Here is a 26,381-nt window from a genome sequence, read left to right as displayed (position 1 = left end):
TCTCTTCTTGCGACTTTCTACTTGTCTAGTCAATACGCTGGGCTCGCTATGGATTTTACAAATAAATCTTAATAATCGATAAAACCTGGACTATTCCTTAAGATATTCGACTAAGTTATAAAGGTGTTTCTTCCTAAAAATATTTGAATTTTTTTTATCTAAAAATAAAGCCTAAACTTTGGTTATTCTAAAACTGCCTTTATTTTTAATTTATACAAGACAAAATTATAGATACAACAATTTGAATAATACACAAAAATAAAAATTTACAGGAAACAGGGATATTTTCAATTCGGAAATGAAGGATCTATTTTATTTTAATCGTAAGATACACAAAAAGTAATATCCGAAATGTTTCTTTAATTGTCTACTCATCTAACCATAGTTTGCTTATTACAGGCAATTCTATTCAAAACACTTAACAACATCAATTGTTTCCAGTACATTTAGATGAACTAATGTATCAGTACATTTTTTAAATGCTTTTTCTAATGTTCACTATGATTGATGCAAGGAAAATGTGATATCTCAATAAAATATCATAAAATTTGGTTTGTATGTATCAAAAGCATTTGAGAATATAATAGACCGCAAATTTTAAGATAGCTTCATTTAATCATATTTTACAGACAATTTCAGTTCAAAACTTAGAGAAATTTTGTAAAAATATTAATGATAACTTCAAATGTTCATACAATATTTAATTATTAAAATCATTTTTATCTTGCATTCTGGGTGATTTGAAAAGTATATACATGAAATAAAAGTTAAATGTTTCTATTTTTTTAAATTAATTCTATATACATATGTACCTTTTTTAAAGAAATTTGTTTCCAAACGTATTTGGATATTTAAAAATCATAAAGAATAAAAAATGTTAAAGAATTTCGCAATTTCTTCTTTGTAAATCAACGAATGTTTAATGTATATATGCTGGTTCAGACATTTTTAAAATAAAGCTCTTCAAAGAAAATGTCACAAAGTTACACAAAAAGCTTTAGAACATAATATCCTATTACAGGTTTTTGAATGTTATGTAAATATCAGATAAACTGGTTTTATAATTGCAAATCTTGAATTTCAACTTTATAAAAATAATCAGTACTGGGACAACAGAAATAGCACCTAAAGAATGGTTATTTTAGTTGTTTATTTTCTGCGATTTATTTTTCTTTAGAGTAAAAACAAATAAAAGAAATGTCACGTAATATTATGTTTTTTTTTAATTCATGCTTCAGAGTTTTCCTGATTTCAGAGTTGAATACCTTTCATTTTTTTTGTCCGGAGATATATTATCATTGTTAAATAATAATTTAATTAAAAAAATGATTTTCTTAAAAAGAAAATTGGGCTTTATATGCTGATTTCATTAAATCAACAAAATTCTGATCATGGATCTGTTAATAAATTCATTCAAAATAAAAAAAAGCTTGCTATTGCTGTAAAAAAATATTTTTCGTATAAAAATTCACATATCTCCTAAGCATTCGCTTATACTTTTGTTTCTAATTCATCAGTCTTTAAATTAAGATATGTTTCTTGCTTTCATTCCACCTTTTGGCGAAACTAAAGAAAATATTACAATCAATAAATCCATTTTTGATTAGACTCTTCAATTTTCATTAAAATTATCTGTTATATTTTTGAAGCGTCAAGAAAATCATTATGAATGAAGTATATGACTAAACGTGTTTTAACGCACTAGCGCATTATCTCTGTAAAATGTCAGCAGCATTTATGTCTGCGGTTGTAGCGCCATCTATGTGGCAAATAAAAAACTAATAATTTTTTCGCTTTGAGTTAATATAATATATCCTGCTGACGTAATTATGCAACAAAAAGTTAATCCGTATATCCTGCTTCCTTCCTTTTTTCTCCTATAAATAGCTCTAGATAGCTCGTATCATTATTCATTTTATTTAATAAAGGAATTCCCGATCGGTTTTAGTAGTCTCATTTTCCAAAATATGAAACATCTATTATAAAGAGAAATAAATAAGAAAATATATAGAAATTTATCAATAAAAGAATTTTATTGTAAAAATTTTAAGATTTGCAAAAAATACAGAGAAGCCTTAGATATTTATAAGCGGAAAGCTATCAAAAATATTCTAGCAAAAATTAAAAATAATTTTCAGCATTTGTACCTAAAAAAATATACATAAAAATAAATAAATACAAAGTAATACGAAGTGAAATGAAATTAATGCAACCGGTTTTTATTTTTTATAATTGTTCGTTAAAAAATAAAATCCTGCTGTAAAGACATTCAAATTTTGAAACCTCCATTGGTATCAGAATTTATCAGGAAATTAGCATAGTTTTAAACTTATAATAGAAGAATCTATCAAAAATATTCTAGAAAAAAAAATCTAAAATAATTTTCTCCATTTTTACAAAAAAAAAATTAACAAAACAATATAGAATAAAATAAAATTAATGTAATCGATTTTTTTCCCTCGTTGATCCTTAAAAAATAAAATCTGGCGTTAAAAACATTCAGATTTTGAAATTCCCATCGATATCAGAATTTATCGGAACATTTATATGGTTTAAAACCTATAAGAGCAGAAATTTATTAATATAATCCAAGCATTACTGTACAATGCTTTAAAAATATATTAGCATAGATTTTCCACAACTGATTTTAAACCCACGGTTCTGAAAACTTTAATAAAGAGCATTTTGGTCAGACTCATCGATACAAACTTATCAATTTATTCATATATATTCACTGATACAAATTTATTTTATTCATTAACCAAAATTTATCTTCTTTCAAATATTCTATAAAAGTTTTAACAAAATTAGTGTGTATAAACTAATTTCCTTTCATTTTTCACTAAATAATGCTACTTTCCACATTTATTTTTACATTTACTGCTTTTTGTACCACGGTGATAAGAAAAAAAATTTCGTCATAAATGCGGTCATGGAATATTTTTGGCATTCAAAAAGGATCCTCAAGTGAGAAAAGAAAAGAAAAGAAAAAAAATAAGAAGCTCTGGTGTACTTATGTGGAGTTTTTAGGAATTTTAAAAACTAAAATCCTAGAAAAAATTTTTATCAAAAATTTCATAACAACAAATATAACATTTTGATATTTACTTACCCTTTCCATATTCGTTGATAACCTTGAACACAGCTCTTGTAAGGATATCTTGTGTTCATCCTGAAATCACAAAAATGATCAGAATAAAGGCATTTTCGATACTGAATGCATAAAAGGGGAGGGGGTATCTGCAAATTTAAATCCCGTTTTTGAAAATACTTAATTGGCAGTATGCTTTGCAAAATATACCGCCCGCTTAATATGCAATGACTTATCTACATTATATATTGATCTTAATTACTTCAGTATCAAAGAGAAAGCATGAGAAAGATCTCAACTGTATATATATCTACATCTACAGAAAACTCTACCAGTACAAGTACTCCATTGACCACCTCTTAAATCGGCAAATCAATAAACTCACGATTCTAGTTCCCATTAATGAAAATGTTAGTAAAATAAGATTTTTTTAAAGAATTATTATGAACGAACAGATAACTGTTTAATATTCTTTACAATTTTTGTATTCTTTGAATCCACTAGAATAATTCTAGAATGCAATCACATATATTGAATCTAAAGGTTTGCCAGTCATGCTATTCAAATCTTTAGGAGACAGCGCTTACAATCTCTTTATTCCTCATATCCAAGCCGTATGGCGTTTTTATTTCAATTCCTTCAATTTCCATTTCATATTGCTTTTATAATAATAATGAAACTGAAAGACAGTCTCTCTTAAACTTGTCAGTATCAACCTATAAAATCCATTCCTCACCCACGCCAAGTATTTTTGCATATTCTAAAATGGAAACTCTAATAATCTTTACATATTTTCACCAAGAGTAAGGATGTCATTTATTAGAAACCTTCAGAGCAATAATTAACTGTTCATTATTAATTACATATTATTAGTCCAGGATCTAAAACTTTTTCAGAGTTGAAAATCAGAAAAATGTTAAGAATCATGACATGACACGACGTTATACAACATAAATGGTTATGCATTTTGCTTTTTTTTTTTCATGCATGCGAAACCGATAAACACAGACATGCAATTGCTAATATTAAATAAATAGTGGTAATATTTTAAATGCGTATTATTTCAGCTTACCATAGACACTTCTTGTTTCAGCTCTTCCAAATCCATTTTACCTTTCTTTTTCGTCATCTTTTGATCGTTCTTCTTCTTTTCGCTCTGAAAATAATATTAATAATTTACATTTAATAATATTAATAATTTACATTTAATAATATATATAATTTATATTAAAGAATTTATTTTATCTTATATAATTTAAATTGCATTTGTTTTTTGTACAGTTCAAAATGCTAATTAATTCCAAGATCATAAAAATCGAAATAACTGCTACTAATTTTCAATACTATATTCAGTAACATTTTAAGACATATATTCTACTTTCTATTAAAATGTTCCCATGTTTTGTATAATTGTGTACAGTACATTCAATTCTGTACATTTTTGCATTTAATTAGATTATTTTGTGAGCCCTTCTCTCAGATCCTTTCTTGCAGTCTAGAAGATTATATGACTAAACAAAACTTTATATGATAAATAAATGGTTTCTTAAAGTGATGTTATTCTTTAATTGATCCTATATTCTGGAAATTATCGTTTATTTTTAAACAAATTATGGTTCCCTTTTATTTTACAATCAATTTCGTTTACTTGTGGGCACAAGAAATGAAAAGAACATGAATTATCATATAATAAGTTTTCGCCTTTATCATTTCGGCAGATGCATTACTTTTTTACATTGAATGTATATTAGTTTTATAAGGAAAAAAGAATGCACTATGACATATTACATAATTTTTACGATTAAACAGTTTTTATTATAAGATTCTTCAATCATTTGCAACTGATCATACTATATATTCGTTTTTTTCTTGTTCAAACGTTCAAAACGTATCTTAAACTTATAATTTAATATTTTTTTCATAGATTCCCTAATTGTCTTCATTTGAGTACGTTCCACTTCAGTTTAAGAATCTAATAAAGAATGTGTTAAAGAAATTATATTTATAGGCTCATTCTATAACAAAAACCAAAATGTAAAATAAATTAGAAAAAATGTTAAATATTACGTGAATTTTTCCTTTATTTGTTTGCAATTTTTTCTTAAGCGTCATAAATTTTATTGATTACAAAATATTTCCAAATCCTCATTACTTTTTATTATTTGTAAATCGCAGATCATTTTATTGAATTGAAATATCTATTGGACTGAATATCTGATTTATCTGTCAGTTCAATAATTTGTTAAACTATAGATATACAGATTGAAAAAAGAACAAGCTTTTCTTTCCTTAACTTGCAATTAGATATAAACTTTCAATATCTAAGTTTCATCAAATAAGGCATTAAATATATGACAAAGCTTTGGTTTCCTTAAAGAAAGATAGTAAAAAGTTTAAAAATTAAATTTTATACGACCCCTAAAGCGAAAAAATAAGTAAAATATTTTTCTTACACTCTTGTACGAAACAAAGTTTCATACTTCAATCATTAAAATTTACTAAGATATCGAAAGACAAATTTATTGCCTTGGATTATTTTTCATACCTTTGACCGGTATTTGATTAGACTTTTGTTCTAATTTTAGGGATAATATATGTAAATATCATCAAAGATTATTAAAATAATAAAATATTTATTAACTTATATTAAATTTTTAAAAATGGTCAGATACTGCATTAATTGAAGTACTTAAAAACCTGTTCAAAATGAATATGCTCAACCTTTATATGAAGTTGCCTTCTTTTAATAATAATTGTACGCATGCGAACGAGTTCATTTGAGGCTTAAACGTTTTGAAATTAAAGATATACAGTGCATGTATTTCCAAAACCACTTCATCCCTTAGTTCAGACAAAATATCAATCAAAATCAATCCATATGTCGGTCATCATTCAACAAACTGTTGTAAAAAGCGGAAACAATCAAAGAGTTTTTGAAAATACCATTCATAAAAACTCTGATGATAAATCTCTTATACGAAAACGAAAAATGGATTTTTACTGTTCCTTAAGTGATGATTTTGAAGACTAATGTTTCTACCTCGATTGAAGAAGCATTCATCTGTCCAAATTGCTTTTCTCTGAAAAGAAGCATTTGATTTTCTCTTAGGCGGGGCCCAACTGTAATAGTCCAGAAAACACTCTTGTAATGTGTTCTTGTAACTGTTGTATCTATCTATAAACTCCATGAATATCGTATTTATCCCAATCATTACTCTGAAATATTCTCTATATTGTTGGTTTGTGGATGATGAGTATTGGACTGACTATTCTTACATTAGCAGGAAGGTACTTGAAAAATAAGCCAAATTCCCATTTCTACACATTACATTTATAAAGCCTCGTCCTCTCTATTGGTCTTCGTGAAAGGAAGAATCCTGTAGTTTATAATCGCCAAATCATTCTGTAAATATACAGGGTTAGCAAGAAATAAGTTACCACTTCAGAAAGCTCTAAAATGCGTTCTATTGATCCAAATGAGATAAAATTTGAGCTACAGATTATTGAGATGATGCGCTTTATATTTATTAATTTTTTTTAAAAAAATAGTACAAAAATTCACCGTTAGTTGGCGTTGTCATACGTATAAAATTATTTAATATGATTTATAACTGCTAAGTAAAGTAAAATTAAAATTGCTCAATATGTCCTCCTTCATTTTCCACAATATGTTCTAATCGGAGAACCAAATTTCCTATAGATGACCGGAGTGAGTCTGCCGGAATATTAAAAATATGGCGCCGAATGTTTTCCTTCAGATCTGGTAGATATGATGGCTTTTGACGGTAGATATTGTCCTTCAAATAACTCCACAACCAAAAGTCGCAAGGAGTGCTGTCTGGCGAACGAGGAGGCCAGGCTATTGGGAAATGGCGGTTGATAATTCGTGCTTCTGTGAAATGCTGTATTAACAATCACTTTACACGACGATCAAGATGACGTGGTGCACCACCCTGCATGAAAATGATTTTTTGAAGGCATCCACGCTGTAGAAAAGTTGGAATTACAAAATCCCTCAGCATATCATGGTACCGTTGTCCTGTGAAGGAACAGGTTTAGATTCCATTTGAAGTTATCTCTTCAAAGAAATGCGGTCCAATGGCAGAGGTAGCTGTAAAACCACACCATACTGTCCTTTTTCAGGATGCAAGGGTTGTTCTTGGATAACGTGAGGCTTTTCCTCTGCCCAAATTCGACGAGCAAGGAACTGAAGTGCAAAAGTTTTACGGACCTCTAAGTCCCCATCCTGCAACAGGTGCACAGACTTGATTTTGTATGGATAAAAATGCAAAATCAACCATACGATTTTTCGTACAGTTGAATACGGTATATTCAGAACACGGGAAGCAACTGGCAAACTCTTGATGATTGGATGATACACAACTAGACAAATATTTACATATGACAATTTTTCTACATTGAATAAATTTGCCCCTTTGAAATAAATGTTTCCATTTAAATTTGTGATTAGTCCCTTTAAATTTAATACTAGCGTATATCTGTCTAAATTTTGTAGATGGAAATGTGAAGCTTTATGTATGCATAGTTGAATATAGCAAAAACATTTTGCTAACTGACACTTTTATACTCTGCGTAAAAATTCATTTGAAGATATGTGTCTTTTTAGTACAATATTTGCAAATATTGGCAAAATAGTGCAATATTTAGAAAAATAAAAGTTTGTTTCACTTTTTGGGGAGATCCTGTATATAATAATCATCAAATTCATTAAAGCATTTATTAAATATTGCTCAAATATTAAATAATATGAATAATAAATAAATAAAGATCAATTACATTCTTTTATTAGAAATTGAGAAGGGAATATTTTGTAAAATGCTACAATTTTTACATCCTTAAATAGATCATTTTTCGATTTTATGGTGATTCAAAAACGATTTTTTGCATTGTCATCAACATTTCGAAATAAAAAAAACAACATTAGAAACTGTCAAAGGAAAAGGTAATTATTTATATTTTTAAAAGAATTGTGTCAAAGAGATTTGGTTGAGGAATACGTAGACAAAATTAGTTTGTACTTCTATGTTATTGCACTAATGTTCTGATAACAGATAAAGATATTTCACGGGAGACATACCCCCCCCCACACACACACACACACTTCCCAATTTTTAACAAAAATTAGAATGCACTGCTTGGTTACAGTTTGTTTGCTTTTTGAAGTCTACTGCAAATTACTGTAATGTACTGTCTCTTATTTATTTATTTATTTCGTGTTTATACCATTGTGATTGTCCAATATTAAATAGATTTTACTTTTTGAATAAATTGTCTTTAAAAATTTCAAGATACTTAAAATGTGTGCGATTAAAGTTATCACTGTTTTTATAATATCACTCCGACCTCTAAAGAGCGCAATCTTTATGATGAAAATAATTTGTAAGCAGAAAACTTTTGCAACATTGTAGAAATAAAAAAAAAATATGCATGAAAAACGAATGCATTTTATCTATTTAATTATAAAAACTTCAAGGTCAAGATAAGGTGTCTGATAGCCAGCCCTGAAGACATATTAAATATTGCAATCTACGAAACCAAGGAGATGGGAGTGGGGTTCGGATTGTAAATAAAATATTCGAACCCTGTAAATTTAATTGGCAACTTTCAGACAAAGATATAAAGAGTAAACATCTTTAGATTAAAAAAAAATAACACAATGAGACTCAAGTATAATTCGGTTTCTTATCTTTAAACCTGAAAGTTTCTAAGAATGTTTATCTCTATAGTACCTTCACACCTCTTTTTCTCTGTTTTTCTTACTCTCTTTGACTTCTTACTTCCTTCTGCCAGTGCTATCTCCCCTGCACTATCGCCTGCTCAAACACAAACCAACTGTTGTTATCGCTCTTCTCTGGATAACAATTTTAGAGAAAACCAGAAGGAGTTTTCTCCCCCCATCTTTTTCTTATACTTCCACAATATGACATTCTTTGTATTCATATTGTGATGAAGAAAATATAGTATGTATTATGAAGCTCTTTATGTTCGGCAGATTTGTATTAAAATATGATAGAGATCTAGTTATTTTGTGACAAATTTCATTTATCTAACTTTATCTCCCACTGGAGGGCATTTTAGAAATGAAGATGAGAAATTTCTGGTATGGTGGTTGGTTCTCGCCACCCTAGTGGGTACAGAAATAGTAGGAGTCGGTTACCTCCTGTTGATTACGGGACTTGCTTGTCTCGGGAAAGGTTGTACCGTGACCGGTAATGGCTTTTAGGATTCAACCACAGCTTCCACCAGAATTGCTGTAGTGGCGGTCCAGTGATTCAGATTTTTCCATGTGCCTTCGAGTGAGTCCGAGTAGCCGGTTGTTAGCCAACTTTTTGTGACTTTTTAGTTTTCGTGCTCACATTTGTTCGAAATGATAGATTGACAAATGTTTAACTCTTTGAAAAGTTCGGACCAGATTTTGACCCAGATCTATAAACTTGATAGTAAAAATATATACTAAATTTCGACGATTTAGTTCTTTGAGTGTTTGAATTATGGTATTCACCTTCAAGCGGAAGTACAAACTGACAAAATTCTCACTGATGTATCTCTTCCAAAATTGGATAACAACTCGCAAATGAACTAAGATGACCACATATCAGATCCATTTAAGTGGTACGTTTTTGAGCTAGCATATCAACAAGCGGGTAAGATTCCAAAAATATTTTTTTCGAATTCAAAAAGGTCTACAGAGTTAAAATTTGTCAATATCTCATGACAGTGTTTTTTTTTTTTTTTTTTTTTTTAATATTGGACTGCTTTTTCATAAATAAGAAAGTGAAAATGAAAACATCGAAGTTCGAGATTATTGAAGGTATCAACTGGTTACATTGTATAATCTAAGGGGGGAAAAATCATATGCGTTCTTTAAATAGTTAGACCTAATTCTAATTGTGTGAATTTATGTTAACAGGATATTAAAATGGCGCATTCCTTTTCCAGACGGAAATGCGTCACGTGAAATACCGGGATGGACATAGGTCTGGGTCATTTTCCGTTGCTGTAATATCGAACGGAAATCATGATAGAGAAATTAACTGGCGTTATTCGACTTGAATATTAAATCTAGATTATATCGGAATTTTATTATTATTATTATTATTTGTTTTCAAATATGCTATGTAGTTCGGATGAAAAATGCACTTATAGTTTCAAAATCAATTGCAGATAATAAAAAAAAAGAAACAAACAAAGGGGACCAATGATGGATACCCATTTTCAAATTTTAAAATGACTGAAAATTTTCAAAATAATTAAAATAGACCAGTTAATATTTTAGCTAATATTCAACGTAAGCCTGATTTTAATTCGTAAACTGCCTACCATTCTACAAATTTGTTCATGCTAATAGACCTTCTTTTAATAAAATAAAATTATTTCGCAAAATAAAAAGAATTTGAAAATAAAAAGAAGCTTCATAAAATAAAAGAAGCCTTTTGGAAAATAAAAAGAGGCTTCATAATTTTATCTTTAAACAGAGCAGCATAATAAACCTAGCGAGCTCGTCTTAAAAATACACATATTCTATTTAAATTCCGTTGCACAAAAAGCAATAGTAATTTAAATAATTTATAAAAATTGTCTAGAAATTTTTTTTAATAAATCATTTTTATTCCCTCTATACTTACAGAATAAGAATTAATTTTGAAATTTAATGCATTAAAATAAAACAATTCTTAAAAAAAATTGTAATTTAAAATTTTACTTAAAAATAGGAAAATGAATCAAGATATTTGTATTTTTGAGAATCTAGTAAAGAAAAAGAATAGCACAAAACTAAATTGTAAATTATTAAAGACATTTTCAACTATTATATTCATTTCTACGGAATACTAGTGCAATGTAAGAAAATATATTTATGAATAACTTCATTTGAATAAAAAAAATCTGAAAAAATCTTTGTCCTGTTCATTAAAATAATTCAACCATAAATATTTTTTTAAGTTTTATAGTAATAGCATAAGTTATATAGTAATGCATTCCTTCAGATCATTAGCATTTATTAAAATGTTTAGCAAATGAATATTAAGAATTCTTTTAGAATATTAACGAACTATTGATATTAGAAAATAAAAATTTCTTTTACCTTTTATAAATGAGTGTAACTAGATATCCCAAATGAGGCGGGAAATTCTTATTTTTGACGCTTCGTCTCAGATTATAAAATTGCTCCGAATATTTCCAGAATCATTCTTATTTACCACATTTATTCTTGGAAAAAAAAGAATTTAAGAAATCATCTTCAGACTTTTATTACATATTCAATACGATCGCTTCAAAATTTCATTGAATAATAATCGTTTGGTAACGTATTTCCTTTGTATATCCTTTATTTAAGATTCGCATAACAACGATAAAATGATCAAATATACTGGAATAATTTGCAGGCAAATATACAGCTGTTGGCCACGATTTTTCAAACTAATATTTTTTAATGAACAGTCATTTGATCAATCAAACGAAAACACTTCCCTTCGTGTGAGAGGCAAAACACACAAGAATAGATTCTGTCACAACACTTCAAGTTAACCTCTGGACTCCTTCTGACGCTATTTAATAATAAAAAAAATATTCCATACATGCGACCGATGACATCTGTTGTTAATTATGATCCAAAAACGAATAGCAGATTAGACAAGAAAAAGCATTCATAAACTTTCTAAAATCAATCGTTCAGATCTCATAAATTAGAAACATATCAAGCCCTCTATTGACTATTATAATTCTCTGTTAAAAATAATTTATTTAGTTTATTATTTCTGACAATTAAATATAATTCTCAATCATTTTCAACTTTGTTAGAGTGAGATAATTCATTACCAATGTTGGATACCTTTATTATGAAAAAAAAATTGATATAAGCATCATTTTAAGTTTAAAGGTGCAGGAGAATTAATTCTTTTTCTCTTGAAATATTTTAATTTGTCATTCCAAAACATTTTAATGATTGCATATGTGTTGTTATTATCATTTTTAATTTCGATTGTACTATTATAGTTTTATTGTTACACTCTTTCCTTTGAAATTTGAAACTTGTTTAATCTTTTTTCAAAATATAATATTGAAGCATGTTTCCTACTGGATTAAAAGTTCAGTTTCCAATGCAAAGTTCCATTCTTTTATTTATTTAATCAAAAAAATTGATATTCGCTATCAATTTTATACTAAGTGTATACTTTATTTTACATTAAGTGAATAATTAAAAAAAAATTACATAAATTTCATTCAAAATAAAAATTTAAAAATAAACCAACGAAAATGAAGTTGACTTTTAAAATAATTTTTTTATCTCCTCGTTCATAAAGTAAAGAAAAGTGTATGTTTCTAAATGTTGCATAGCATTAATTTCTTTTATCCCCTCATGTCAGTAAATAAATGCATAAAAAAATTAATGAAAGCATGTATTACAAAAAACAAAGAATCGGAACATCGAAGTAGCAATTTAAACAAATATTGACAAACAAAAAAAGTGTAATAAATATACTTACATTGTGAATTGATAATGTTAAATTTTTTCGGTTTTCTGAATGAATTGCGTAAACGAAATATGATCAGTACCAAATCTTAGACAGTAAATATACATATGCCAAATAACTGAGAACTGATGATTAAGATAAAAGGAATTCTAAAAACAAGAGTAACGTATTCCAGACTGCTTGTATCCAGCGCTCTTTAAACAAGAGCAGCTGACTACAGCGTGATACGATGCTAAATTTATTCTTTTTTTATAGAAAAATACATTTAGATGGATAAATAGCAATTTTTTTGGTCTGTTGCAATTATACTGTAGTTCTATGGAAATGATGTCATTTTTTAAAGTTAAATGTGTGCGCAGATGGCTAATGCATATTTTGTTATATTTAGATACTTTTTCTCTTAAGAAAATGAGAGAAGTAGGAAAGGCTGCAAATTTTATATTAGTCTCTATGCTAACGTTATTCTATTTAATATATTGATGTTAATAACCAATCTGTTTCAAAAAGGGTTCGACTGTTTGTAATTTTCATAACTGAAAAATTACTATTCACTCCAATAAATAGTATATTTCTTCTTTATTTTATCCTCAAAGGAGAAAACTTGGTTTGATTAAATAATCCAATCAAAAATAATGTGTTTTTGGAATGAACAAATGTTTTCCACCATTACAAATCACACATTATTAAATAATAAATAGACTTTCAAACGAGTTTCATCATAAAAATGGAATTTTTGAGGATAAATGAATTGGATTTTTTATAGAATAATGTTTATACAGTGGCGAATAACCTGCAAACTGCGGCATGTATTATAAAAATAAATAAATAAATAAAATATTCGGAATGCTCTATAGGATAGGACACTGGACCTTAAGGTATCAAATTTGGCAGATGGTGCTTACCATAAAAAAAACAATTTTAAAATTTTAATTAATTTAAAATTTAAGATTTTTTTCCGAAATAAATTTACAGTATATTATTGTTGCTGAATCAAAATCATTTTACCCCAATTTTACAAATTTCATTTCCGCATAACTTTTCTCCCTAACTTTAATATATGTTTTAAAATGTTTTTAATTATATTTTACATCCATACTTTTCATTGTTTTAATTACTAAGTTAATGCTTATAAGCCCTTCAACGATATTAAATACACTTTTTGTATAATAATAGTTTAATTAAAGCCAAATTTAAAAAATAGTTTATATAAAATTAAAGCCAAATCTAAAAAATGATATGAAGAAAGATGAGTCATGCCTGATACTTTAAACTAGAGATTCTATTTTTTCCCCTTTTTTGGAAAAATAACTGGTACTTTAATAATGATTTTTTTTTTTTGTCTTTGGTGCCTCATTGTGCAAATATTTTGGCAATTTTTTTCTTCATTCTTAGGATTTTAAAAGTTATAATACGAATGATAATCTTTCACAGTTTTTGTTATTGGTCTCCTGTTATCTTTTCATGCATCGCCATAATTACTCTAAATACTTAATCCGTACTATTTTTTCTGCAATAATTGAAAAAGCGTATTTTTAGAAGAATGTAAGAATCTATTAAAGAAATAAAAACTTTTTAAAAATAATTATTGCATGAGTTGCAAAGTAAACATTCATTAAAATAGGCCCCAAGGAAATACCTCTTCTATTAAATGCATTTTATATTCCCTTGATCTAATTTGGATATTGAGGATACTAAGAATCTGCTATTGAGAGTTGAAATTCATTTCCCGAATTTGAGTTCTAAATATAAAGAGAGAAAGTTATGAAAGATATAAAATAAATTTATTAATTGAATTTATTAATTAAAATTTATTAATCTAAAATGTTTTATTTAAACTAAAAAAGAATATAAATGGCAAAAAAATTTATATAAATTATAATTTATCGAATGTCAAAAATCACCAATATTCATCAGAAGCAGAAGCAATGAGATTATTATAGTGAGTATCATAGCAATTAACCTCGAGAAAAAAATTGAGTATTAAAAAAGGAATAAATTATAAGATGATTCTTTAAGGACTCCTTGCTTCAGTAATGAGAATTTTTATTCATTTTTGGACAAATTCTATCTAAATTCTTGTTTAGAAACTGCTTTGAGATGGACCTCAAAATTTTAAGCTATAGGAAGATGATGAAAAAAAGCCCCTGAGCCAGCACCTCTATCCTGAGATCCATGTCGCATCAACAAAAGAACGTTCAAACATTGCTAACATTTGATATGATCCGAAAATTCTCGGAAATAGCGATTTTTCTGCCACCACTGTGAATGGAGTTTTTGTTTGCTGCTTCTTAAGATTACCAATAATCTGGTATTTTATAGCAGCTGACAATAGTAAAATTTAAATTATATAAATTAAAAAGAGTTATTTTTAAACAAATTTAGAAGATAAATTATTCGCCTTACATACTTAAGATATTCTAAATATTAAATGATTATAAAATCGAGCACTTTATTATGCGAAATAAAAGATAGGAATTTTTGTAACCGAAAAAAAGTTTGACTTCGAACACTTCCATGAAATTCCATGTTAGATACCTCACTCAGCCCCCTCTGTCCACTTCTTTACTTCAAAAAAAAATAATTTGGGTACTTAAGATCTGCTTGTATGGTTAATTACATGTTCGGATGTATATGAAGATGAAAATTCTAAACCCACCAAACCAGATGAGTGAAATTCGAAATCTGTTATATAATCCTTAGAGCAAAATTCTAGATATTTATCAAATATTGTTTAAAATTTATCAATGTTAAGAAATTCTTTTCCTACATTGATACTAAATAATTCTGATTACAATACTAAGAAAAGTTACAAGATTAATATTTATACAAATACTTTTAACATGCACGTTGTCAAAACTTTTTGTATTTTTAGCAAATACAATTTCTTTTAACCTGCACATTTCCACCAAAAAAAATATATACTTTTTAATTATTCCATTTTTTCCTTTGCTTTTTTTTTATTTCATCCAACTCGAATATTAATGTTAATATTAGTATTTATTCAAGTTATTCTGATTATAATTAGAAATAAATATTTAAAGAAATGCTCAAATCAAAGAAAAATAACATTGCAATCAAACTAAAATCATAGAATAATGCTTTTAATTTTGATTTTTTTTTTTTTTTTGTAAAAATTATTTATTTTGAATAATAATTTTAGAAAAAAAAATCGCTGGAAAGCATAAAAATAAAAAATAGCAAGCAATTAGTGGCAAATATAACTTTGGACACTTATAGTGAATTTGTATCGATGCCATTCACAAAAATGCATTATATAAAATATTCTTGAGGCGAAATATACGGAAAAGCAAGAACCTTTTATCATTTTATATTAACCAAGAATTTTTTTTTATCAAGTTGCATTTGAAATTTTTCGTTTCTACTTTATTTCAAAAAATTATTAAGTATAAAAACGTAAGTATCTAATATATAATATAAAAATTTCATGTTCCATAAAAGATCCTCCAAAGAAAAACTTTGTTGAAATAAAAAAGAATGAGATGCTACGACTAATATTTACATAAAAAAAGCATTCTAAAAATCTCTTGATAATCAGACTTTTTAAGTTCCTTAATGTTTTTTACTATTCAAATTCAAAAAATCTTCAATTCGAAAGTAAATAAGGAGCACTTACTTTTTTCTGTGATTGAACCATTTTTGTTTCTTGATTTAGAGACTAAAATTATCTTTAAGAAATACTGCTCATAAATTATTTCAAACGCATCTCGTCTGCAGAATCTTACAAGGGACAACCTCTCCGAGTTCCCCCAGACCTTTACCTCCCTCAAGATATTTGTCTGGGCCTTGTAGAGTCTGAAGTCGGTTTGATTCACCTCCTGATGACGTCAGGAACTTTTTTCGTCCAATAATGATACAGAAAAGGAAAACTGAACCTTATCTTTAGTATCGTTTCTGTAGCGTGTGAATGTGTGGAACGTAATCTACCCTGTCTCCCTCTTTCACTGGTCTACAAGATTTATTGCTGTATTTTCCTATCTTTAAGAATTGCTAAGCCCTGTTTGGTGGAATGCAGAAACATTTCCTAAAAATCATCTTCCTCAATATTTTGCATTCCAAAATACTAATTTTGTCTTTAATTTTCCTTTCTGTAATATAAGTGATAGATATGGTTCTATATTCAGAATTGGATTATCAAATGGGCTCTATAGAAATACCTAGCAGATTCTCAATTTTGGGATATGCATAGGCTTCAATTTCTTTTGCATTACTTTTAAGGTATATTTACGGTGGTAATCTAGCAAACAAAACTCGGTAGATCAGATGCAAGAGTTTCGCATCGTAAATTAATTATTCAATATTTTCTTCCAAAAGTTTTTTTCCCCCATTATGAAAAAAAAAAAAAAAAAAATCTAAGCATTTTGAAAGCGCAAATAGGGACAATTTTCTTCTAAGAAAGAAAGATCGAAAAAAATATATTTTTTATTCCAGCTTGATTGAATAAAAAAAATAGCAAACGAAGTTCATTATCTTTGATAGTTGATGTTTCAGGCAGCTCGTGTAAAAAATATTATTCTAAATATGCTACGTAATAAAGGGATTTTTTTTCTTTGATATATCAATTGTTCTTTGTTTTTTATCTAACTGAATTATTTACTTTTTTTTTCTTGATTTTAAATGTTAATAAAAAAAATTGCTGCTTATTCACTTAAATTCTTTTAAATTAGTTTTTACAAACTGTAAATTCTACAGAAAAGATGAAAAAAAAAACATCAACAAATATTTAATGCACTTCATGAAAAACATAGTTTTTCTTTCTGAGTGACAGACAATCCAATATAAGTTTGTTTTTTTTTAATTAAGACTTCATTGATTCTTTCAATATAAAAATAATCAGTATAAGATAGGAACAAAACATTTTTTAGAATGCAAAGACATAAAAAAAAAAAAATTCTTGCGAAAAAACTTCGAAAATGGTATTTCAAAATGGTGTTGGTATGGTATTTCTTTATATACGTCTGCATCGATTTTTATTATTATTCATTGCGAAACTTAAGAGCAGTTTATTCTTTATTCCTAAATTCTATTCTAAGTTTATTCTATTCTTCATTCTACAAGGCTGCATGAATTAAAAACATGTATTTTTATTCAGTGTTCTTTTCTTTCCATATAAATTCTTTTCAATGTTTCTCAAAATTTAGAATGATTTATAATATATAATCAATTCTTTTGTTAAAAAATGTTTTTAGAATAAAATTTTATTGTTATTTAGGATGTCTGATAGTTTTTCAAATACCAATTGATTAATTTTTTTATAATGATTGAAATATTTTGAAGAATAGTTTCTATTTTTTGCAATCTTATACTTATGAATGATGTAAAGATATAATGAATAATGTAAGATCATATCTTAATAACGAGTTTTAATAACTTCGAATAATTAAACTTTTGTATCAAAAAAGATATCTGAATCATCCTTTGGTAATAATACATTTATAGTAAGTTTTGGTAAGGTGAAACTGAAATAATTATACAGGTTTTAGCATATGTATAAATCGTTTGGATATCGCTTTATTCTAATACTTGTCTGTAGGATGCATTCTAAAAGAAATGTTATTTTGTTTCAAAGTATAATCCTAATAATACGATTAGTTACCATTTTCAAAGAGAATTTTCTATTAAAAACCATGTAACTTAATTTGGTTTTAAGCTACAAGTGAAACACTTGCATACCCAATCAGAATTGAGTTCGTTAAAAAACGATTTTCTTGGTTTCAGTGCCAATTACGTAGTTTAATTTTCAAGGAGAAATTGTAATTCTTTACAAAAAGTGTCATGTCAACATATATTTATTTTAATTAACATTCAATTTTAAATTTTAAATAGAAAAAGGATAATTAAAACCTTACAGGTAAAAGTAAGCGTCGTATAGAAAAAGAGAGCCTAAAATTCTTCAATGAATTCAACCAACCATGAACCAATGAATTCATTCAACCATGAACAAAATCCAACATGAAGGATTGCGTCTGTATACCGTTAGTTCCAATATAAGATCGGTAACTAAATTTTAATTTATTACAAAACTGTAGATACATATCGAATTTCCGCCCAAATCTGTCAAACTGTAGACAATTCTCGTTTTCTCTATTCAAGAGTTTGTGTGCATGATAACTAAAAAATCCACCAAAGTAGTCAGAGGAAACTTGGTGCACAGGCACTTTTTGGTATGACACCATACTAAATGGGTGTCTCATCGGGGGACAGACACCTCAGACATATTGATGATAAACTTCCGGTATGGTGACTGGCTCTCGCTTTCTAGTAAATATAATAATAGTGTTAAAGATATGATAACATAGCGCTGATTTACTTCTTGCCTATGACAGGATATGTCTCTTATGGGAGCAGTTTTACCATGGCTAGTGATATCCCTCAAGATTCAATCATAGTCCCACCTATTGCTGTGGTGGAATTCCAATCATTGACCATTTGTCTTCGAGTGGGTCGGATGGCTCAATTAATCGTACACTAAAAAAGTAGCATTTGCACTTTTATTCTGTAATCGATGGAAGAAGGTTCCCTTTGTTTGTTTTTTCTCTGATATACACAATATATTGACGTTAAAAATCTCTTGTTTGTTTGCTTGAAATTTTGAATTTTATTCCTTTTTAGCTCAAAACTAATATTTTATTCAATCTTACGTAAGCGAGACCAATAATAACTATGACAAATTTGTTATTCTTTCAAAACCTTTTACTTGAGTGTAAGACAAAAATAGCCCTAAAACAAATCTGATAACCCTCCATTAGTTGATATGGACATTTTCAAAACCATTCAGTTGATAGGGGGACATTTTTGGAACGATCTCTATTTTTCTCCATACCGCAGTTTTCCTCTTTCACTGAAGTCATTTCCTTTTTCTATGATTTCTCTCGCCTCGACACACTTTATCTCGAACCCCAACCGTTCCAAAGTCCAATTTTAGAGCTTGGAAATTGGACAAACAAGTTTTGATCGGCTGACTCTTAAAAACAGTTGTACGGTATCTGAAGCTCTCAGATTTCATAATATTTGCATGGTATCTATTGCAAGGCAGCGGGGCTGCACATTGGGCTCTCGCACTCGCTGTGAGGGGTAAAAACAATATCCGACTCGGAAACGCTTGACCGAAAAATAAAAGAGCACCAGATAAGAAAAGTTGGTTCAAACTGCTCACAGCCGCTTGAGATGTTTGTTGTTTTTCATGGCAAGAAGATGAGAAGTGAAGAATATGTATTGGAAGGAGATAAGAAGTTTTAATCGAATAAAGACAGACGATTCTCATAAAAGGAGAATACACATGTTAAATATGGTAATCATCAAAATAATTCGACTTCAAAATTTTGAGAAATTTTACTGTTTAAGATCTCTCTGGATGTTGAAAGAAAAGGGAATTTTTTCTATATGCTTGTCTATATGAATCCAATAACTCAAGAAAGAACTAGATGAATGAATTTTAGTACATCATTCTCAACCAAAATTATAAATGTTGTCAAATTTTAATCGGAATCCTACAAATTGAAAAGAATACTTTCCAGAACAAATCGCTCAATTCTTGCGAAAGAAAAAAAATAATAATAAATAAATATAAATAGAAACAATAAAAATAAAAAATGAAATAAAACGATTTTGTTTAGAAAAATCTTTATTAATTTGCAATTTACCTTTCGTTTTAAGGAAAATTATGAAATATATATTTTTTATTATTGCATTTTCTGCGCTGCTCGTTGCTTCTTACATCAAAGAAAAAAAATATAAATTTCGTAATTTTTTTTTAGATTTATATTATTATTTCAACTATTAATTATGTTTATTTGTTTACAAAGTATTCTACACTTATTTCTGGGCATAATTTCTAATTCTTTAAGAAATTTCTAGGAAATCAGAAAAAAAAGCAATACAGTAATCAGTTGATATTATTAAATTTTTACCACTTTAAATTGACTTTAGAATCGTTTTCTTTCCATAATGATTTCAAATTTTTAATAAAATAAGTTTGTAAGCTTAATTTTGCAAGTTTATAATGTATATAAGTGAAAGCTTAATTTCTAGTAAGATGACATCGTATTAAATTAAGATAAGGAAAAAAATTATAAATTTTTAAAACAAAATTGAAATAATATTTAGAATCATAAGCTCACAGACATTTTTTTTAATTTTAATTACTGCTTACTTTATTTATTTCGATTAATTCAGCCAATTAAAAATGGAATTACTCTTAATCTTTAAAAATGCCTTCATCTTAGTAAATGGAGATTATCAGGACACAACAGGGTTTCTATTTTAAGACTAAAACTCTTTGTAGCTGTTGCGCTGACCTTAGCAAATATTTGTCGGCTAGATTTGGACACACTCGAAAATTCGCAAATGGCCATTAACGTAAATACTTATCAGCATTGGCATTTATTGACCCTTATGGAGAGAAATAAATCAGTGATGTAATCCTGAATTCCTGACATTGACCTTGAGTCAATTCTGAAAGTAATCTTTTCGAACATATTTCCCAGGAGAGACAGTAGAGAACAGATATCAAAGATTCAGAAGAAAAGTTAGTTTTATCTTTACACTTGTTCGTGTTATTTCTATATTCTGTGGTTTTCAAAATAAATTTCTATAAAGAGTGAACTTATCGAACTGCACGATTCTGTGCCTTGTCATTTTTCACACTAGATATGAAAATGTAGTATTTAAAGACATCTAAGAAAAAAATTCGATTAAAATTCATTTTTTTTAATTTTTTAAAATTTCAAGTCAATTTTTTTTTTTTTTTTTTTTTTTTTTTTTACATCTTACATATTTTATGCTTTCAGCATTGAAGAGATCCATAAAAAAAACTTCATGATATTGTGTGTATAATATTTAAAATATATATTTTTAAAGCGTATTTTTCGAGATATTTACAATAATAATCGGTTATTTTCCTATTTTCATCGCTTTTGTTTTCGTACATGTCAATCAATTCTGTAAGAAACAATCGTATTCTATTGTTTTTCAAAAAATTCTGTTGGAAATCTGTTTTCTGAACAACATTGGACTAGGACAAGAATTTCCACTGTAAGTTCATAAACAGAGTCGGCGTTGGAAATGGAAATAATACAGAAAATATAAATATCTATGGAAATAATAAATAGCTATGGTTCCCCATTCCAAATTAAAAGTAGTATTGGAATTTTGAAGTCTTGCAGAAAATGATAGAGTATACATCTGTCAGTTATTTTGATATTAGAAAGCAACCAATGAGAGTGATCACCTCTCCACTAACGTATATTCCCACAATATGGTGTCTTTTGTATTTATCTTCGTGGTATACTATAAAGGATCAAACTTTCGTTATTAAATAAAAATTTCTTCTCTTTAAGATAATTGTTCCGAAATTTCTCGCAAAACTATAATTTAGAGTTAAGGATCTCTGATTAAAATTTATCACTTCAGCTTGCTGCGTTTTAAGCTATTGTGTTTACATATACATGAACTGACAGATAAATTAACAACCTGTAAATAACTCAGTCCAAAATTTGGTACATATCTAGAGATAAAACGAAATGCTAATTTTCATCCATCTGTTTATTGCACATTTGAATACTTACATTTAAATGCACATAAAAAGACAGACAGACTTTCAAATGGTTGATTTCGACCCAAACTTGACACAAATATAGAGGTATGATATTGAAATTTTGTACCAAATTTCATTCATCTAGGTCTTTCTTTTATTGAGATACAGTGTTCATAGAAAAATAGACGAGTATGATTCGAAAAATAATTTTCTTTCGAATTTTTCAGACTCAAAAAGGTCTGATAGGTAAAAATTCGTACAAACCTTGGAGCTTGAATTTTCGGTGAATGCAACATTTTTCTTTTATGCATTTGTTTTACGAGCATTTAGAAATATCTCAAATTAATCCTTATAATTTCAAACATTTCGTTAAAACTTTTATAATAATTTTTTTTATTACTGGTGTCTTTCAATAATTATAAAGCTAGCTCTTCCTTACTCTTTTCCCTTATGAATTTCTTCGATATTCATTCGAGAATACCCCCCCCCCCTCCCTTAAATTAAAATACCTTCAAGTTTTCAAAATCCTGGATTACAGTACATTTTACGCTGCTCTTACCTATGAGATGTTGGAGAAATTACTTTGCAATTCCTCAAAACCAAAACAGCAGAACATCATTGTCCGTAGAAGATATACAAAAAATAAAGATTTAGTTTTAGAAAACTAAATTTAGAACAAAGAAATTATACCCTATCACAAGTCAAATCATTCTTCTAACTTTTGTTAATTTTCGTTTTACTGATTTGATAGCATATTGGATAAGCTGAGACTAAATATTTTGCCAATAGTAACTAAAAAAATTCAAATTGTTGACAGAATTACTATGTCTGAGGGGAAAAAATTAGATTCCTTGAAATCTCATAGGAAAATAAGATATTTCTGATTACAAATAAAAAGATAAAAATTTTTAAACTTATTTATATCTAATTATAATTTTGCTTAAGACTTCTCCAAACATTCGGAAAAAAATTAACATTAAACTTTTTAAAATAAAATCCATCAACCGAATTTCCTTCGAAATATACCAATTTTTAACTTTACGCTGCTGGAAAACTTTTTTTATTTAAATCATTAACAAAATATTTAGATATTTAGAATCTTCAAATTCAAGCGATATAATTTTGTTTTTAAAAAAGCTTAAAGAAAATTGACTTACTTAGAAAAAATAATTTCTAAATAGAAAATAAGATTGTTTTATAACAAAATCATATTTAAAAAAAATTGTAGAAGTTTAGATAAGGAAAATAAATTAAAAGGAATTTCGAAGATTAGATTTTTAAAAATTCAAGTATTGAATACCTTTCCAGCAATTTGTATTTTTTTTATCAATCTACTTTTCAGCTGCAATGTTGGATCCTTCCTTTTATCCTTATCTTACAGGCTGTACAAATTCTGTACCAGCAGACATTTTCCTCTGCATACTGGCTGATGCTACAGAGTCATTAGAAATTCTTTTTATTCTCATATCTAATCTGTTGAATCTCTGATAATCTTGGAGATAGTTTTACTCTCTTCTCCATGTCATGAATGAAGGTAAAAGAAAGAAAACACACACACACAAAAATGATTACTATACAGACAGCTAAAAAGAACAACTTGAAAGAGAAAAAAAAAGCAGCGATTTGAAAAAAAATATTTTCTTGTTCCTTCCAACAAGGAACAGGAAAATATTCAACAGGAGGTTTAAAAACAGGAGGGTTAATCTAGCAATATTCTATTAAATGTGTAGCTTTAATCTATTAATAACTATTTACAAGCTCATTTAAAAAACACAAAATGAACAACATTTTTTTTTTTTTTTTAAGATTTATGTTTTATACATTTTATTGTTTTTGAACGAATGTAAATAATTAATTCAAATATCATAGAAATACTTTCGAATCACATAGCTTAGAAAAATATTCTTAAATATAATTCCCATTTAAATATTCTTAAATACAAAAAATTAATTCTTGATATAATAATAAATATTCTTAATTAAATTAAATTAAATATTCTTAGATATATAAAATTAATTCTTGTTATAATAATAAATATTCTTAAATAATTAAATTAAATGTATAAATAAGAAAGTTTTTGAATCGGAGACTCAATTTCGCAAATGATTTCTCATGTGTTTCGAAATATATTGTAGGGGGTCAAACTTCTTCTCATTGATTTAATGTTGAAAACTAGAGACTGAATTCTGATTAAATTATCGATCTGACTCGAAATCTATTGTAGGCGATTAAGCACTTTTTCATTGATCTAGTGTAAAATATTAGAAACTGTATGCTGACTAGATTGCCGCCCACACTATTCAACTGCTATTCTCATATTTTGTTTCATTTTTAAGCACAGTTATCCTATTTCGAATAGCACAATGGCTGTTTTGTATATCTGAACTAGCAACTAGATTGCCGCCCACACTATTCAACTGCTATTCTCATATTTTGTTTCACTTTTAAGCACAGTTATCCTATTTCGAATAGCACAATGGCTGTTTTGTACATCTGAACTAGCAACTCCCCCCCCCCGTCTAAATTCACCACTATAACAGCAGAAGAACATTTGGCCCTCGACGAATTCAATATATACCACGCATGATGATTCTTCAGTAGATTCGAGTATCGAAATCGTCACCCTCCAGTCAGGAAGCCCGAGCATAAGACTCGTGCGTGCGTGTGTGTGTATACGCGCGCTAGAGCATGCATTTAAAAAGATCACATTTATTAGCCTTTATGACAAGAATATTTAAAAATAATATTTCTTCTGAGTTTCACTTATTATTTCTTACGTAATTGCATCTGGGTGACTTGTTAAGAAGAACTTGTTTGCACCTTATCTAAGATTCTGTGCATCCCATCGCTTTTGGCATGGTTGCAAAAGTTGGATGCTTAGTTGACTTGCGTCTTAGAGGAAAAAGTAAGTCTGGATATAATTAGTATTCTCAGATTTTCCGATAGAAAAATTTACTTGCGTAAATCGCGTATCTTATTTCATGAAGCAGGATGGCATCAACGTACATCCATTCAGACGTCAAAGGAAATTGATGTTTCCTTTGACGTCTAAGAATGTTTAAAATATTGCACTACAAGCGTTATGGTATCACTGTATTTGCATGAGTCATCTCGTAAATGGTAGCAATCATGTTTCGAATTAATTGGCGGCTTGTTATCTCAAACCCCCTACAATATATTTCGAACACATGAGAAATCATTTGCGAAATTATAAAATCATACTTTAAAAAAAATTATCACTTTCACAACATGCATTGAAATATTAAAAAGAGAAGCACACTTGAAAAGGATGGGTAATTTCTAATAATTTAAGTTTGAAACAGGAAATTACTGTAAAGATATTACTATAAATGAAGTACTGTAATGTAAGTACTGTACTGTAAATTACTGTAAATGTAAGATATATTTATGTTCAAAATTCAATTACAGAATTAAAAGAATGCAAAAATGTAAGAATCCTAAAAATAATTATAATTCATCTAAACCAATGCAAGTATTACTTTATATATTCTGGGTAAATATGGTGTTATTTTCAAACAGTAGGGAAACGATATGTATAATTGAAAAAAGTTATGCGCATGCATATTGCGATTGTGTTATATGCATGTAAAAGAACGAGTTTGACTGAAGAGGGTTAGAGTATGTGCGGTACATTCTCTTAATGTTCTCTCTACAAATTCTTTTTGAAATTCTCAACTGACTAAATGTTGCGACAACAGAATCCTTCATGTCGAAGAAATAAAATCGTCATAAGAATTATCTGGCTTTGTAAAATCATCAAAAACCTTAAGGAAATGCTTCATTCTTTTGTTTATCTTTCCTCCCAGACGAGGGTTTTTTTTTTTTTTTTTTTTTTTTGTAAGTTTCACAGAATGCAGATGATTTTTTTCATCAGTACTTGCAAAGAATAGGAAATGCTCTGTGGAGAAATAAGGAATAGTGATGAATTCTGCGCATGCGTATTTCTGCATTAGAAATAAACTAGCTTGGCGAGAATAATGTATGCCAAGGGATTCTCTCAATAGTTAGCTCTCCTATTCATTTTGCCCGATCAACTTTCTCTGTAACAACTTAGAACAAGGAATACTTGTTACTTTACTTAATGCTTAAACTATTTGAAGGATATGTGTATTAAGCATAGTTTAGTAAGAAATAAAGGATGCGGCTTACATTTCATATGCTTCTAATTTCTGATGCTTCTTTCTCAACAAAATAAAGACAAATGGCAAATCAATATCTGAGA

General features: G+C 27.9%; 1 protein-coding gene across 2 annotated transcripts in view; it reads right to left on the bottom strand.

The window, feature by feature from the left end:
• LOC129984347 (sodium/potassium-transporting ATPase subunit alpha-like) overlaps positions 1 to 16,394 on the bottom strand; it is a 90,769-nt gene extending 74,375 nt beyond the window's left edge. The window contains exons 1-3 of one of the 2 annotated variants that reach the window (XM_056094212.1): positions 16,220 to 16,394; positions 4,164 to 4,247; positions 3,113 to 3,172 (exon numbers count right to left, since the gene is read on the bottom strand). In XM_056094212.1, coding sequence (XP_055950187.1) covers positions 3,113 to 3,172; positions 4,164 to 4,247; positions 16,220 to 16,240 — 165 coding nt within the window. In that variant the 5' untranslated portion in view covers positions 16,241 to 16,394. Of the gene's footprint in view, positions 1 to 3,112; positions 3,173 to 4,163; positions 4,248 to 12,597; positions 12,617 to 16,219 lie in introns of those variants that run through there. The other variant, XM_056094213.1, reaches the window with a different exon arrangement.
• Between the last annotated feature and the right edge of the window lie 9,987 nt (positions 16,395 to 26,381).

Source organism: Argiope bruennichi, chromosome 9 (genome assembly GCF_947563725.1).
Source record: "Argiope bruennichi chromosome 9, qqArgBrue1.1, whole genome shotgun sequence".
NCBI classification, from domain to species: Eukaryota; Metazoa; Arthropoda; class Arachnida; order Araneae; family Araneidae; genus Argiope; species Argiope bruennichi.
Note: the sequence above shows the minus strand (reverse complement) of the source record. Positions and strands in the feature narration are given on the sequence as shown.